Raw genomic sequence first — 17,300 nt, forward strand, 5'->3', positions numbered from 1 at the left:
ATGTGTCTGTATGGTAGGAGTGCAAGTGCAGGCCAAGAGAAAACCTCAGATTTTATTTCTCAGTTCCCACCTGTCTTTTTCTTGAGACAGGGTCCCTCACTGGTTTGCAACTTGCTGAATAGGCTCCGCTGGTTGGTTAGGGAGCCACTGTCTTTGTCTCCCCAGTGCTGGGATCACAAGTGTCTATTGCTCTGATGCCCTACTTGTTTAATATGGGTTTTGATAAGATAAGGTCTCTACTGATTCTCATTTCTTATTGTCAAGGATATTTGTTCAGGCATCTGACTGGATTGTGGCTACCCACTGCATTCTAATTTAATAAGAATGCACATCAGGTCATTTTCAGTACTGAGCGACAGTTTTGGGAGTTGCCTAGAAAGCCAATGTACAAGAAGGAAAAGAAGTTTAATTAACACTAATGACTTTTTTCTTGACTTTGGTTTTAGTTTCTGTTTTCATTTCTCCAGTATTAATGTAAGAAATGGGCTTCCTAGATAAGTATCAGACTATTTGTGTGTGCTCTTGCTATAAATTGTCAAACTCACCACACCTGTACTTATTTACCCAAAAAGTCTTATTCATATAGTATTGTTGTCTTAGAAGTTTAGTCGCTGTCCTCGATAAGTACTTGTAACCTAATGGTAGCTTGAATCTGTATTTCTCTTACTGTGATTTGGGCGGTCACTTGTTGGAAACCATCGTATTTCTTTTTCCTTGTCCAGTTTTCTATGAGTATTAGGTATTTTAGGGGAAAATATTAAACTGGAGGCTGATCTATATCTGAGTAAAGGGGAAATTTACCCTTTGAGGTATTTAATATGAGACTTTTTGTTTGTTGTTTGTTTGTTTGTTTTTCAAGTCAGGCTTTCTCTGTGTGGCCCTGGCTGTCCTGGAAATTTTTCTGTAGACCAGACTGGCCTCAAACTCAGAGAGATCTGCCGGCCTCTGCCTTCTGAGTGCTGGGTTAAATGAGTATACTGCCACACTGGCTTAAATTAAGAAGGTTTTAGGGATACCTTTTCATTTCAATCCAAGATTCTCATAGAGCTAGTTATCAAATTAGCCATAGCAAAAGTTGACGTTAGTTTCCTGCTTTGTATTTGCAGTGGATATTACATATCAAGTGTAAAACATGCTTCTCGATTGAATCATTAGTTAAAAGCCAATGTGTAAGGAGGAGAAGTCTGATTAATACTTCTGATTATTCTGTTGACTTGGGTTTTAATCTCTGCTTTTATGTCTCAAGTTCTACTGCATATTTATTTCATTTAAGGCTCATCTCAGAAGAAGCTTTTGGCACCTGATATGTTTACAGAATCTGATGATATGTTTGCTGCTTATTTTGATGTGAGTAATTTTAAATCAGTGACATAGGAAAAAGGTCTGTGTATCTAATGCTTATGGGTAGTTACAGAGCAATGAGGTTTGCATTAACAATGTTGGAAGTGCTGACATCTGGATAGGCTGTGTAAGCAGCATCTCAGAACTGAAGTGTACCAGCTTTGTTCCTCTCTGAGGCCAAAACTATATCAGAGGTTTTAAAATATAAACAAGAGAAAAATTGGAGAACTTTACCAAAATTGCACATCCCCCCAAAAGCCTAAATGTGTAGTATTTGCACATGTATGTACAAATGGTACCTCAGCACATGAACAGGAATATAAGTGTAGTAGTTAGAAACCATGATGTGGTTGGTTAGGTGGTCTTTGTCAGTAGTGATTTTCTGTTTTTATTTTTATTTTGTTCTTTTTGCTGTAATGTTTTATCAGTGCCTTTTTATTGAAAGTCTTTACTACAGATAAACCTAAAAGTCTGAAGCCTTTTCAGTTTATATTTAAAGAGTCATAAATAGAAGGTCTTAGAAGAAAGAGAGAGAGTGGTAGATGTTACAGGAACAATCAAAATGAGGTAGAATAATCACTGTGTGAGACATTCTGTTTGGCCTGAGAAGTCTATAATGCATCCCATGGCGCACAGCAGGGACACTGGAAGAGAAGGGGTTAAGAGAAGATGAAGTAATGAATACTGCCCCCATTGACGCATCAGCACTCACCATTTGCCTAGGTGATGCTTGGTTCCCTTTCTCTTACTCTAATGAAATACCCGGACAATTAATTTATAAAGAAAAAAGATTTGTTTGGGTTCTAGTCCATAATCAGTTGGCCTTGCTGGTTTGGGTTCATGAGTTCATCATGGCAGGAGCAGGTGGCAGTGAACTTGCTCATTAATAGGCAAGAAGGGGGAGAAAAAGAGGATTTGGGGTCTTATAAACTCCTTCGATCTTATAGTTGTCAGCTCTTTAAAAGATTCCACTGCCTCCCAGCAGTGCCAGCCTAGGAACCAAAGCCTTTATCTCACAAAGACTTGGGAGTGTGGGTTGGGGGGCATTTAATAAACAACAGCATTATTGCAGGACCTTCTGGGTATCATGGAGAATAATATGGAATAGGGTTATTCACAAATACTAGATAGATGTTGTTATTTTTAATTTTCCACACAGGCTCAACCTAGTACAGCCAGTGAATGTTACTACATTTCATGCCTGTGTGGTAAGGGTACAAATGTCTCCATGGACAGGGAGGCAGAGAAGGAAATGATGCAAATCGGTAGGTAATGTCGGACACTGTCGTTGGTAAATGAGTTCCGGTCTGTAGGAGTTTCTCCAGTCTGGCTCGTCAGCTAAAGGAAACTGGATCTGATTTTGAACTTCTATTTTAATTTTTAGTGCCTAATCAAGCCCAAAAGCTTTTGGAAATCTTTTTAAAATATTTTTCCTGTTATTTAAGATGTAAGACATTTTGGTAATTTTACCTTGGCTACCTTGAATTTGTATATAAGCAATAGTAACAGTCAAATAATATACTAAAATGCTAGTATTACCATTTTTTGTTATTACGGAGTTACTTTAAGTGTGCAATCATCTGGTCTCCTCCCTAATTTCAGAGTGCTCGTCTCCGAGCTGCTGGCATTGGGAAAGATTTCAAAGAAAATCCCAACCTCAGAGATAATTGGACAGATGCAGAAGGCTATTACCGTAAGTTTGCATTTCTCATCAACTTTAAAATTCATTGTGCAGTTCCATAAAAGTACACTGCTCAGATAATCACACATTGTTGAACTCTTTATAGAAAGGTATGGTAGAGCTAGTCACAGCATGTGAATTTTTGTTATATTCCAGTCAGCATCCCAGAAGCACTACATATTAATTAAAGGAAGCCTAAATTTGTATGTAGATGTTTTCAGGCATGAGTAAATTCTCTAGAGAAGAGGGTCTACCACTTGAACATCTTTTTATTATAAGTTGCGTACAAAGGAACTCAGGTGCTGGTCATGGAAGTCTTTGTCATGTAGTACTACAGCGGAAGACAGCTCAGTGAAATGTTTATAAAGCTGTCAACAATGGATAGGACCAAGGACCACTGAGAGTGTCTGAACTAGGAATGCAGCTCTGTCACATTCTGAGATGACCAGTGGAGGCGGTGCCTGGATTTCCATCGTGTATTAGAAACAGTGGAGATTTGATCCAATTTTAAATAACTCCAATGTGTAAATGACTTCTAGATTTTATTTTCATAATCATATCTTTAATTTTTAAATTTGGTTTTAGGTGTGAACATCGGGGAAGTCCTAGATAAACGTTATAATGTGTATGGCTACACTGGGCAGGGTGTGTTCAGCAATGTTGTACGTGCCAGGGATAATGCAAGAGCCAACCAGGAAGTGGCTGTAAAGATCATCAGGAACAATGAACTCATGTAAGTTCAGAACTGAACCACAATCAACAACAACAAAACACCCAACAAGAATCTTAGTTTACTAACATTTTTAGAAAAGAATTTTGACTCGAGGATTTTAAATTTAGAGCCATGTGTTACATGGGAAGTTCTATTATGTCAAAGTCATTTCAGTACCTATCCTGTACCAGTATGTCCTTAGACCCCCTATCCCCTCCTTCTGTGTCACCTAATGCCATCTTCTGCTCTGACAGCCTTAATCTAGAAAGGAGAAATGAAAGGATATGAATTGTTACTGAGCACATAGCAACCAGCAAATCAGATGATTCATTAGCTGCTGACAGGAATTACTTGTGTCTGTCATTATTGGCTTTTTTCTTTCGTAAGCATAAATAATTGCCATTCCCATATATTTAAAGCTTTTCACTGGCCTTCAAATGTTAGAAGTATTACAGATTTTTCTTCAAGTGTTTGACTGTCCTAGGTTTAGAAAGATATGTTTGGCTGGAAAGTCTAACCTTCTGTACTGTAAACACTCACTTTTTAGATGCAGTGTATGACAGCTTATAATCAGATTTTCAATAGTAAAGTTATATTTAGGGAGACATCCCCAATAATTACATTCTTAGAAGAGCCAGAATAATGATTATATCAAGATATTATGAGATTTTAAAAATTTAAATTAAATAACACTTAGGTAGTTAGTGTATCAGGCCATGTCTAACAGATGTTACTCCTAAATTCTTGTGTCCTAATCTTTTTTTCATTGAAGGCAAAAGACTGGTTTAAAAGAGCTAGAATTCTTGAAAAAACTTAATGATGCTGATCCTGATGACAAGTTCCATTGCCTACGCCTCTTTAGACACTTTTACCACAAACAGCATCTCTGTCTCGTGTTTGAGCCTCTCAGGTAAAGACCAGAACAGTCAATTGCTCCTGTAGTTTGTCTAGCAACCTCATGCTGGGTAAATGCTAGGAACTGCTTAATTTTCCTGTTGGTTCTTATTCATTGCATTATCTTGAAAATCATCAGCATGTAGAACATAGAGTTCTGTACTGGGTGGCAGACAGTAAGAAACCTCAGGTACCCTGCAGGTCAGCCAGAGTGGTGGGGACAGATACCAGTTTGACCTTGAGCAATATGGCTTCTGAGTTGTATTTTCAGGTGAAGACCTTCTCGAGTAATATAGTTCTTCCTTTGTTTATTTTGAAAGTTGAACTTTATTGGGAAGCTGTATTATGGGCACAGTGTTATTCTCCCATCTCAGTGTCAAAAAATTTATCAGGCATAGTGTTATTCTCCCATCTCAGTGTCAAAAAATTTATCAGACATTCTGAATAAGGGTCCCAAAAAATTATATAAGTTGTATTTTGCACTTGATTTTACTTTGTGCTTGAAAGTATTTTTGCCTTTTGTGTTTGTTTTTTGACCCCATTTTCTTGTCTTTTCTCTCCTTAAAGTATGAATTTGCGAGAGGTATTAAAAAAATATGGTAAGGATGTCGGTCTCCATATTAAGGCTGTACGATCGTACAGTCAGCAGTTGTTCCTGGCATTGAAACTCCTTAAAAGATGTAATATCCTACATGCAGATATCAAACCAGATAATATTCTGGTAAGTCAAGCAACCACGCCGCCTTGTGTGTATATCCATCTCTCTTCCTATAACTAATAGTAGGATTATTGTTATACTATAAAATAACATTTAATATAATTTTGTGTTTAATGACTCATTATACTTGCCAAATTTTATCTTTGTTTGAAATTGAGCAGTGAATTTCATAGAAAACTATGAGGAAAGAGGAAATGAATTGTTGTCTCTTTTTAAAATTTTGATGGAGGGATTTATAGTGTGCAGTGACCCAAGAATGATGGCAATGATCTCCTTGAGTAGCAGGAGAAGGATGTTCGGTGCTGTGTCTTGTGGACACAGGAACTGCTTTCTGTCGAGCAGCTATCTGGAGTTTAAAAGGTGCTTTTTTGGTTCACTTGGTATTTTGAAATCCAGTCTGTTTTTTAGTGGCCTCAAACTCACTGTTTTCTTGCCCCAGTTGCCCAAATCTCATGCTGAGATTACATATACTTTTGTTTTATTTTGTTTTGTTTTGCTGTTTTGTTTTTGTTTTTGTTTTTTCCATTTGAAGCTGGCTTCTGGGGACCCAAGCAGTAAGGTTCAGCTCCTGCTAGGTGTTGTTAAAAGGCCTTCCTTTGAAGTTGTGACATCTCTTGTTAGTGATTTCTCATGTAGTGCAATCAGATTTCACACTGATGTTTTTGACATTCAGAGATAGGTCATCCTGGTGATAGCGTGAATGCAAAAGCGTGCATACCTCCACCACCTTTGGCCCCTCACCTTTCTGTGGTATTCGCATTCTGAAGCGTAGTCACAACTTAGTCAATTGCTTGATCGTCTGCTAGCTATGTGTTCTACAACATGTGTTTTCTTTCCACTGTTTTTTTCCTTTTTTCCTCTTTATTTTGACTTCAAGTGTATGGGTGTCTTGCCTGTTTGTATGTACGTGCGCGCACACACACACACACACACACACACACACACACACACACACACGGGAAGTAGAATGTCCACAGATTGCAGAACACTAGATTCCTTGGGACTGGAATTGTAGACAGTTGTGAGCTGCCATGTGAGTTTTAGGAACCAAACACCACCCCCATACCGCTGTTTCCTCTGGGATCAGAAGCCTTTTAACAACTGAAATATTTTTCTAGCCGTCACACCTCTGGGTTTGTTTATTTGTTTTTGTTTGTTTAATGCATGCTTTATTTTAAATCAATTCTAGAATTCTTGAAAAAAATTGTGAAAAACAATACACATATACAATAAACACCTACCTGCAGGTTAGACAGTTACACAGCACACACTTGTGAAGTGCTGTGCGCTTTGATGTTTGACAGCACCCTAGAAGCTCTTGTTCTTTTCTTTGTTTGTTTTGTTTTTCTGAGACAGGGTTTCTCTGTGTAGCCCTGGCTGTCCTGGAACTCACTCTGTAGACCAGGCTGGCCTCTGCCTCGAGTGCTGGGATTAAAGGCGTGCGCCACCATGCCCGGAGAAGCTCTTGTTCTTAACACCTTCTTTCTTCTTTTAATCAGTGTTAGTTTAGGTTTGCACATGAAGTTTGGAAACTAAATATTCCTTCTTTGGGGAAAAAACAAAATTCAGGACACCTGGAACTGATTTCACTTCTGACAGTCCAATGCTTTTAGCCTGGACTTAGCCGCATGATGTGCAGCATTTTTCTTGGGGAATAGAAGCTTCATTGCAAATAAAAGTGTGTGTGCCCGTGCATGCGCATATATGCAGTGTGGGGCAGGGTGGGGTGGATGTTGGTTGGGTGTGGCACAGCAGGTATTACAACTTCATGGATTGTTTGCTTGTTAGTTTTCTTTTTATTAAAAAAATTATTTACCATTTTAAGACGACTTTCTACTGGTCTCCAAAGTAAGAAAATTGGTCTTGATGTTGTGTTGTAGTTTAAAATAATTTGTGTTTGGCTGGCCGTAGTGGCTCTTGCCTTTAATCTCAGTACTTGGAGGCAGAGACAGGTGGACTTTGTGAGTTCAAGGCCAGCTTGGTTTACATATATGAGTTCTAGGCCTGCCAAAGTTAGCTACATAGAGAGACTCTGTCTTGGGCTGGGGCTAGGAACTTAGTTCTGTGGGTCCCACTGATAGTCTAGTCTGTTTACACTGATTATACTTTGTGAGGATAATGCTCCCTCCCCCAGAGAGTACTAGAGCTGGTTAAACTATTCATTGTCATGGGGATGGGTACAGTAGGCCAAGTTCAAGTCCCAACTGAGAATTTGTATGTGTCTCTTTTGAAGGGGGGAAGGGACTCTGGAATATGAATTCTCTTCACTTGTTAATCCTGAACATGCTTCTGGTCATGAGTGGCAGCAGTCATGGGAGCAGCTCCAGCCTTTCTCAGCAGATGTCACTGTTACTGTGTATGTGGAAGTATTTACCAAGGAAAGGAGAACAAATGACTAGTACAGAGCTCATGTTTATCAGTTTGGTTAGATACAGTTAATATTTTCTTGCTAAAACTTTCTACTGAAGGGATTTAGTATTTTTCAGACTTAAAGTGGTGACAGTTTCAGATGATATGATCCAGGTAACTGACGAGGAATCACGGGCCGCCCTCCTTTGATTGCCATTGTAATCTCCTGGCAACTGGAATTCGATTTAGTCAGAGGTTTTTCTATTAAAAAATGTTCTCGTGCTCTTGTAGAAAGTAACTTGACTTTAAGCATTAAAGGGAAGTTTAGAAATGCTTTGCCTCATAAAATGAGATTTTAAATATAGTTAAGTAAAATTTATTGTACCTGGCATTCCCTGTGTTTCCTCATAGGGAAAAAAGTCTTACGGTAGTTGCAATAAAGTATTGAACAAACACTTTTTTATAATTAGAAACTTGTATAATAGAAAAGAAATTTTGAAGTGATTTTTGTTCTTAGCATAGGGATTAGTTTAAATTTGTAAAGACAATTTTAATTTGTCTGTTTATTCCTGACATGAATTGAATTTTCTTAAAAATGTTTTGCAGGTTAATGAATCCAAAACAATTTTAAAACTTTGTGATTTTGGATCGGCCTCACATGTTGCAGATAATGACATAACGCCTTATCTTGTCAGTAGATTTTATCGTGCTCCGGAGATCAGTAAGTGTCTTAGAGTGTTGTCGTACGTGGGCCATCCTCTGGTGGAAGCAGCGTGTGCCATGTCTAAGCACTGTTTTCCATCACACTTCAGCAGCTGCACGAGTTAGCAAGCTCATCCTCCTCCTCAGGTGGCATGAAGGTAGTTGTGACAGGAGGCTTGGTCATGTCGAGCAAGAGTAGCAAACAGTTGTGGAAACCCTCGACTTTAGAAGACTGCTCTTGGTTGTTCAAGGTCTGATTATCACCTTTATGGATTGTGTGGGACCTCTGGTTTTTCTCTTCCTGGTGCCTGGGTTGAGATTGACTAGCACCTCCAGCAAAGGTCACAGGAGAAAGAGAAGCATCTGTTCTTGTCCCTCCAGTTCCTCTCCTTTCCCTGTTTTTAAACCTGTTGGCAGTTCTTTGTTGTTTTGCTTTTTTTTGTTTTTGTTTTTTTATTTTTTAAAGTATCTCTTTAGAATTAGTGGGGAAAAAAACATGAAACTAAGCTAGGATATTATGGATTTGACTATAGTTCAAGCTAAGGTAGTGTCCCATTACTGGAAATAAAATCTAAGGAGTCGTTCATTCTTATCCTCATGTATTAAAACCTCCATTTTGTTTTTAGTTATAGGTAAAAGCTATGACTACGGTATCGATATGTGGTCTGTAGGTTGTACCTTATATGAACTCTATACTGGAAAAATCTTATTCCCTGGCAAAACTAATAACCATATGTTGAAGCTCGCCATGGACCTTAAAGGAAAAATGCCAAATAAGGTAGGCTAACTTCCTTCCTTTAGATTGAGAGAGTAACACTTTGTCACCTAGACTGTAGCGATGAAGAAGTAAAGCTCTCAGAGGTGTGCATGGCGGCGGTGCTGACACTGTAGCTCCTTTCTTGTTGCGGGTGTTTCAGTTCTCACCAGTCAAGTATCCCTTTGTAGTGAGAAAGAATGCAGCTGTGTAGAGACAGGATGGACAGAGCTGCACATTAGAGTTAGCATGTCACTGAGTGCGCTAGAGAAGGTGGCTAAGCACTGTAGACTTGCTAAGAGCTCTTGCTTCTCAGTACAGCAAGAAAGTCTTAAATCATGCATGTGTGAATTATTATTACATAGAGTTGGTAGTGTGCCAGGCAAGATTTGTAGTAGTTTATAAGCCATTTGTTTCTGTTTTTAGATGATCCGGAAAGGGGTATTCAAAGATCAACATTTTGACCAAAACCTGAACTTCATGTACATAGAGGTTGATAAAGTAACAGAGAGGGTAAGTCTGGCTTATGTGTGTAATTACTTGTCTTTTCAGTGTGGGGACTGAGATGGGGATTCACACTTATTAGTTAGCTCAGTGCTCTACCTCTGCGCTCTATGCTTTATTACAGCAGAGTGAGTTCTGTGTGGTTTGTGGAGCTGTGACTGCTTCTAAAGTGACCACAGAATAGGCAGGTCCCTTTGCTACCAATTTGTGAATAAAACCCATCAGGCTATGAGAACAATGAAGGGATTTAAGACATTTCTCTAAGGTGATAGTCAGTTCATATTTAGGTCCTTGCCACCCTTTCCTTAGATTGCCTTGGTCTGACTTCCCAAGTATCTTCTAGACTGCCGTTGGAGAAAGTTTTCTATATTTTGAGATTTGCAGTTATAAGTCAAGCTCTCCGTCATATGAACTCTGCCTTCTTCAGCATTTTTGTTTTCCCTGTGAGTCCACTCTTGGTAAGAGGCACCCTGGTTCAAGCAGGCCTCGATGCCTTTGCTCACAGACTCTCATGAGCTGAGAGACTGCCTCTCTTAAACACTTTTATCCAGCATTGCTGACATACACACTATCATACATGTACTAGTCTTTCTAAAACCTACAAGATGAAGCAAAAATTGCTAATTTTTCATCTGTAATCCTGAGCCTTTGTTTTATCAAAGAACAGAGTAACATGTCTTGGGATTGACCTGGTTCACTTGCCACTAAAGAACAAAGCCAGAGAAAGCACAGTTAAGGCAGCAGATGCTCACTGCGTGTTCATGGTTACTTTGCAGATCTTTTCCGTTTACGTTCTTGAATCTCTTTGAAAAGGTGTGGAGGTTAAAACCACAGAACAGTTTCAAAACTGATTTGATTATCATAAGTATTCTTGTTTATGTATTAATATTTTGGTAGAAAAAAGTCTGATTTACATACATGTAACTTATTTAGAGCTATGCATTGTAAAAATTATTTTTAGGAGAAAGTTACTGTCATGAGCACCATTAATCCAACTAAGGACCTGTTGGCTGACTTGATTGGGTGCCAGCGACTTCCTGAAGATCAACGTAAAAAAGTACACCAGCTAAAGGACTTGTTGGACCAGATCCTAATGTTGGACCCAGCTAAGCGAATTAGCATCAACCAGGCCCTGCAGCATGCATTCATCCAGGAAAAAATTTAAATGAGATGAAGAAACTCCAAGGGTTTGAGTAATTAAATACAAAGACTGAAGAAATTTCACAGCAGTTTATTATTAATGTATATAAACTTATAAATATTTCTGCAGCAAATTTGAGGAAGCATGATATATTTGAATTAACACCGAGGGTGATATTTCTTTTAGAAATGTTAGTTAATCTGTTTTGTGTCTTATGTGAAATTTCACTGTAGAAATGTTTTAATTGCCAAGACTGCACAGAATTACAGTGCTAATGTATATGGTTGCAGTTCACATAAAAGACAAAAGCGTCTGTTATGAGTGGCAGTGCTGGGTGGTTGATTTGTTTTTAGCAGACTTGGCTTCAGTTTGCTCTTCAGATACAATGGCCAGCATAAATGCTGTTTATATTCACGTTTTCCTAGGTGTGTGTGTGCAGGCCACAGCAGCATGCCCTTGGTGTAGTCAGTGCCGAAGGGAGTCTGTTCCTTCTTGAGCCTGCCTGCAGGGATGTCTCCTCTTTTAAAGCAGGTTGTGTACAACATTCAGTACACTGAAGGTAAGCTAAACCATCAACATCACCAGTGTTTTAAGATGTTATTTTATTGGAATAATTGAAAATGAGGGATAGCTTTGTGGCAGAATTCCCTGCATGTGTGATAACTGATCTTGTTTTACTTTTTCGCATCGCAACTGTGGCATAGTTACAGTTTCTGTTCTGTTCATCACATTTACAATTGAAGCGTATGCGCTTGATGGATAGAGCGCCTTCAGTGTACTGTTTCTTATTAACTTCACTTTTTATTAAATCAACTTGCTATAGACTTTATACATTTTGTTAAATACAGTTCTTAGTGACATAGAGACTGCATAGTTTTCATTTACTAATTAAAATGTTGAGGCCTACTTCTGAAAGTCCTCATATTTAAAAGATAGACAACATAATGAGATTTTTAACTATTTGTATGTCATTTTGAAAGTGTACTGCTTTATGGTAAAAGTGTTTTTCATTTGTTCATTGTTTGCATTATTTGTGATCATGTTGTCTTTCAATACAGGCATAAACCTTCCACTCTTGAACAAAGCAGCTGCTTTTTAAAAGCGGTAATTGCTTCTTTACCTTTTATTTCTTTTGTAAATGAAGCTTTTCTTTTAAAATGTGACTTTAAAGTGTTGTCTATTGCATAAACAGTTGACACTCACTTACTGTAATGAGAAGATTGTTCTGCATGGGAAGTGGACCGTGCAGATTTCTGTATGTTCTCAGTATGCATCACTAGATAATAAAGTCTTTTGTGAACAAGGCATTTGTAGCCATTTTTAAAAGATTTTGTCTTCAGTGCTGGTAAGTCAGGTAAACTGTAAATAGTTAAAGCAGTCTGTTTTTCTCCTGAAAGGATTACCTGCTAAAGATGTAACTCAGTATAGCCTTATTTCTAAATTGTTTTAATAATTAAGGTCTTAATTATTTCATCCAGAAAAAGTTCTTCAAATGTTGTCAGCTTTCAGTGTAGTGAGGTTATTCCTCAGTGTAGTAGGTTATGGGGTATAACTCAGGATTTAACTAATGTTTCTGCTATTTTCTCACTTTTCCTTTTGATGGTGCGGAAAGAGAAAAAGGAAAACGGGGCACAGGCCATTCGACGCCTTCTCCAAGGGGTCTGATTTGCTGAGACACCAGCTTCACCTTCTTAACAAGGTTATTTCTGACAGCATGTGTAGATAAACATTTAGCAGCAATTTAAAACAAAATCATGTAAATCAGCTTGGTTTTGCGACACAAAGGATTGTGTATGTTTAAGATGGTAGAGAGGATTTTTAAAATCCTTTGTAATCTTTTCTGTTTGGGAGTGGGTAAACTCACTGTTTGTCTCCCTGAGGATTAGGGAGAACAGTAACATTTGGGGGTTTAAATAGTATTTTTACATTGTAAATGGGATTTTTTTATTCACCCAGGCACCTAATTACAACAAGCATGCACATTTTGGTGCATTCAAGAATGGAATAGCAGAATAGCAGCATTCTCCTGGTGGGCTATGCTCCATTTAAAGACATGAAATGAACTGCACAGCCAGGAAGGTGATAGATGAGATAATAAACCACCTATGAACTACACCCGTCTCCTCATGGTTAGACTAAAATAAACACACGGCAATTTCCAGCTACAGGTAGAGTGAGGCCTTTTAAATAAGGCATCACGGGCGCAGCGTCCACCTTAATGATATGGGTAGGGATTTTCCCACCATGCTTACTTTACTTTGGTGCTATTATGCTGCATATTCAGGTCTTTTATAGTTGTTTTCACTCAAAATAGTAACTGCTTTCTTCTGATGATTTTCATGGCTTCATTTTGTAGTTATTTAATAAGTTGATTTCCACTAGAAACAGTTCATCTTATGCCTTCAAAGCTTTTGCCTGCTCTTTAAAAACACAAAGTTGCTTGTTACTTGTTCTTTGTGTTTTAGGTGCAGCTCACTGGAAGATGACGGCAGCCAGAAGACATGAGCCAAGGTTTCTGTCCCATAAAAGATCTTTTCAGTTCTCATTTAGTGTGTGTCTGACTTGTAGTTTCAGCGTTACAGTTTGGGTTTCATTGCTGTGGTATTAGAACAGTGCTGTTGTGCCCATCTGTAAAGTGCTCCTTGTATATCATAGTTCCTGCAGCTACAGCCTTCCTCGAAAGTAAAAAGCAAGTTTAGTCATAAAAAGCCCACATTTCATAGCTGTCAGAATTAGGTCCTAAAGATCACTAAGAAAAAAAATAGCTGTCAGGTTAGTGTACATTTGAAAATAACCTGCAAGTTGCATGTGGTAGCCACACCTGTAACCTCAGCACGCCTGGAGTGGAGGCAGAAGGATGTGGGGTTCAAGGTCTGCCTGGCCTATCAGAGCTTTTTTTTTTAATGCTTTGGCTTTAAGCAGGTGCCTAAATCATAAGAGTAGCCTAGGATTTTAACAAGCTAGTCAACTCCTTTAATAGCTGTGCTTTGTTTTAGTTCTTTGTGAGCAACTTTTTAGTGTCAGAGACATAAAATAGTAATGGCGGGTGTTGGGGAGGTGAGAAAGGTGGTTCTATACCATCACCTTCCTGACCTTTAAGGAACCGGGGAACTGCACTAGATAAACGTCCTTGTGTTTGATGTGGTAACCTCACTGAGGTAGACGTTTGGAGTTATGTAAGGCCTCTCTTAGGTTTAGGTCAGTTGTGAATGATCTATTGGACAGACCTGCATTCATGGTTCTGAGTAGCTGGAAAGCCTTCAGGTGAAGCTGACAGGAAGTTCAAGCTTTCATACTTGATAGCAGAAATGACAAGGCATCACCTAACCTGAGGGCCATAAAACTTTTTTTGTGTTTAGAAAATTTTTAAAGCCAATTTATGTTTTTTTGTGGGAAATAAAGAATACCAAGATATGTGGATATTCATGTAATCATTATTTACATGGGCAATTAGTCCAAAGACCTTGTAACATTTTTCTGGGCAGTCCATGCACACACCTTGAAGAGGGTTCAGAAAACTCTTAAGCAGTTTTTCTGAGGTCAAAGGAGGAACAGCCAGCCAGGAAGCATTCATCAGAAACGTTAGGTCTCTTGACAGACTTTGTTCTCAAGGACCTTCAGATATGAGGGAGTTGGGCAATTCTGAAGAGGATCAGCATTCTGTTATAACCAAGGACCTTCCGGTGTTTGTATTTACGCTCAAGTCCTAATTAACAACGGTCTGTTTCTTCATTCCCAGTGGCTACTTCCTCAGCTATTTTATTTTTAAAAAACAATGTGATTTTTACCATTGCAATTACCATCTTTTTTTTTCCCCCCGTAACAAGATTAAATTTCTCAGGACACTTTTGGGATACAAAATACATATTTTATGGTATGTAGCAGAGTTAGTGAAATGTAATGTTCTCATTTTGGCCCCAGATTTGCATTTCTTCTAGTCTACTCTAGCATCTTAGGGAGAAATAGACTCGGAAATGAAACAAAGGAATTACATGTGTGAAAATTTAAATTATTTAAGGAATGAGTGTGTAATTTTTGGATAAGATTGTATAGTGAGATATGACAATATAGTAGGTGATCTTCCTCCTTATGGTAGCATTTGGGCCCTATAGGTAATGTTTTATGGCTCTTATACGTTCAACATGAATTTATTCTACATGCAATGTCCTAATATAAATGTTCACTGCAAATCATTTGTAATTTTTCCATGTCAGTGTTGAATACAGTTGACTAAGGTTCGGGATTTTTTGTTTTTTGTTTGTTTTGGGGCTTCCTTGCCATACCACTGTAGCATCCTTACTTTTTCTTCTTCTGTGTATAGGGTAAGGGACTGTTCTTCTGAAGAGCCATTCCATTTAGTGATCAAGATACGGAAGCTGATCTAAGAAAATGTTGTGTATTCTAACTGTTCTTGACACCATTTGAGTTGTAACTTACATTGTAGCAGCCAATGATCCCAAACGACTTAATAGGAAGCTTAATAAAGTGTGCCTCTTGCTACCATACCGTATACTGGCATTTTCTTTATACCTGGTATTATTTCTGAGCTCTTGTTTTACAAATGGCAGATGTGCTTTTTAAAGAACTTTGCTTAAATGTAACTCAGGACGTGTGCATTAAAGCTAAATCGGAATCTTTACCTAACAGATTCTCAGAAGAGGGGCCTAGGGAAATGGCTCAGTCGGTAAAGTGCACCCACATAAAAGCTGGACACTGGCTTGTGTCCTATAACCCAGCGCTGCTGGGAGGGCAGACACAGGATACTCTGGACTTGCTGCCATGTAGAATTAGACCGTGTCTCAGATATCCAAGTGGAGTGATATGGAAAGACACATCAGCCGCCTTTGGCCTTCACATGTTTGCCCACACATAAACCATACATACACACAAAGATCTTAGGAGACTTAAATGTGTACTTTGAGTCATGATGATGGAAAACTGGAAGGCTTAAAACCTGTTCTCAGAGCATTGGGTACCAGAACAACAGTGCTGTGTTCTTATTCCTTCTCTCTTTTCCTTATAGTGAGTTTAATCTCTTCTTGGCTCATTGCTGTGTCAAGGCTACTTACCATTAAATTCTGCTCACTCCATTTTCTTTTAAGAACATGTTTACAGCTTTTAAAAATAAGTAACAAATAACTAAAGAGTCTGCAGCACATGCAAAACAGGATTGGGAGGTGTCAAACGGTTAGTTAGCTAACTGGCAGATAGAGTTGAAGCTAGCCTGGTTGGTCTCACTAAGGAACAGGTCCAGTGGCAGAGGTTCTGAGTGGTTTTATAAAGATCCCTGTTGCAGTTTTCTGCTTGGGCTGGCAGGGGATTGAAGGTGCATAGTCACTTCAGGTAGCCATGAAGGTGTTTAACATCAGATCTGAAAAGAGCAGTGTAGCTTGTTGGAGTGGGTGTCCCAGGAGCCCAAAGACCTTTAACATGCATCTGATGACTCACAACCTCAGAAGAGCTGATGAAGTCTAAAGAGTGGACCTGAGAGAAAGCCACTTGACTCTTAAACTTGCTTGAATGTGTTACTTTGTATTGAGTTGTGTTTTAAACCCATCAGAAAGAATGGCACAAGTTGCCTCTGGCAAACCTAAAGGTATCCAATGTATTTGTTTTGCCAGTTTCCTCCAGCAGCAAACTTTAGGTTGGTATATATAGTGCTTTTCTGAATAAGTCATATCCTGTCATTACCCCCTGTCCCCTCTCCCAGTTGGTCTCCTACACCACTGTCCTCAATCTGGTTTCATCTTGAGGACTCAAGCACAGGAAGTTTCTCCATAAATCTCACCAAGTAACCCCTCTGCTCTAATTGAAAATGGCAGTTTTGATACTTTTCTTTTTTTTTTTTTTAATTTTAAGCATTTTAAACAGGGATTACATGGAATCATCTGGTGGTTTTGTGGTCAAAGTTTTCTGGTTAAGTTGGGTTGCCTGTTTTGTTCAGACAGGGTTTCATGTATCCCAACCTGGGCTTGAACTTGACATACATTGGAGGATGACCTTGAACTTCGGATCCTCTTGCCTCCACTTCCCAAGTGCTAGGATTATAAATGTAGACCCAATTTATATAGTGCTGGGGTCAAACCCAGGGCTTTCTGCACGTGAAATACACTGTACCAAGCCAAATTCCTGTCCTGCAGTAGCATATTACATATCCTATAAGAAATTGGCCATAGGGCTATTGTTTCCAACTGTTTATATTTCCATATAATGATCTAGCAGCTAAATTCATCTCCAATCCTATGTCCAAAGGGATTGAAGTGGGCCTAGTGTGTAAGAGCTTTGGGCTGGTGCCAGTCTTAATTCCTACAGAGCTCTGAGGTGTTCTTCCTGTCTGCCGCCTAGTCATTCCCTGTGTTCTCCCACTCCCACCTCTGCAAGAAGTATTGGTTCCTTGAGAATTGTCCTCCTCCACAGCCAGATAATGCTCTGAGCTGGTCTGCCCTCTTGTGCCATTCTGGACCTGTTTTCATGGGACCTTTACTCCCTGGTCATCTGATCCCC

General features: G+C 38.9%; 1 protein-coding gene across 16 annotated transcripts in view; it reads left to right on the forward strand.

Moving 5' to 3' along the window:
• The window catches only part of Prpf4b (pre-mRNA processing factor 4B), a 30,484-nt gene extending 15,183 nt beyond the window's left edge, over positions 1-15,301 (forward strand). For 2 of the 16 annotated variants that reach the window (XM_029468276.1, XM_029468277.1), the window contains 9 exons: positions 1,274-1,347; positions 2,944-3,034; positions 3,608-3,755; positions 4,507-4,644; positions 5,196-5,349; positions 8,302-8,416; positions 9,024-9,175; positions 9,578-9,664; positions 10,617-15,301. In XM_029468276.1, coding sequence (XP_029324136.1) covers positions 1,274-1,347; positions 2,944-3,034; positions 3,608-3,755; positions 4,507-4,644; positions 5,196-5,349; positions 8,302-8,416; positions 9,024-9,175; positions 9,578-9,664; positions 10,617-10,820 — 1,163 coding nt within the window. In that variant the 3' untranslated portion in view covers positions 10,821-15,301. The other 14 variants (XR_003834652.1, XR_003834646.1, XR_003834647.1 and 11 more) reach the window with 14 other exon arrangements.
• The last annotated feature ends 1,999 nt before the right edge of the window (positions 15,302-17,300 follow it).

The sequence above is a fragment of the Mus caroli genome, chromosome 13, assembly GCF_900094665.2.
Source record: "Mus caroli chromosome 13, CAROLI_EIJ_v1.1, whole genome shotgun sequence".
NCBI lineage: Eukaryota > Metazoa > Chordata > Mammalia > Rodentia > Muridae > Mus > Mus caroli.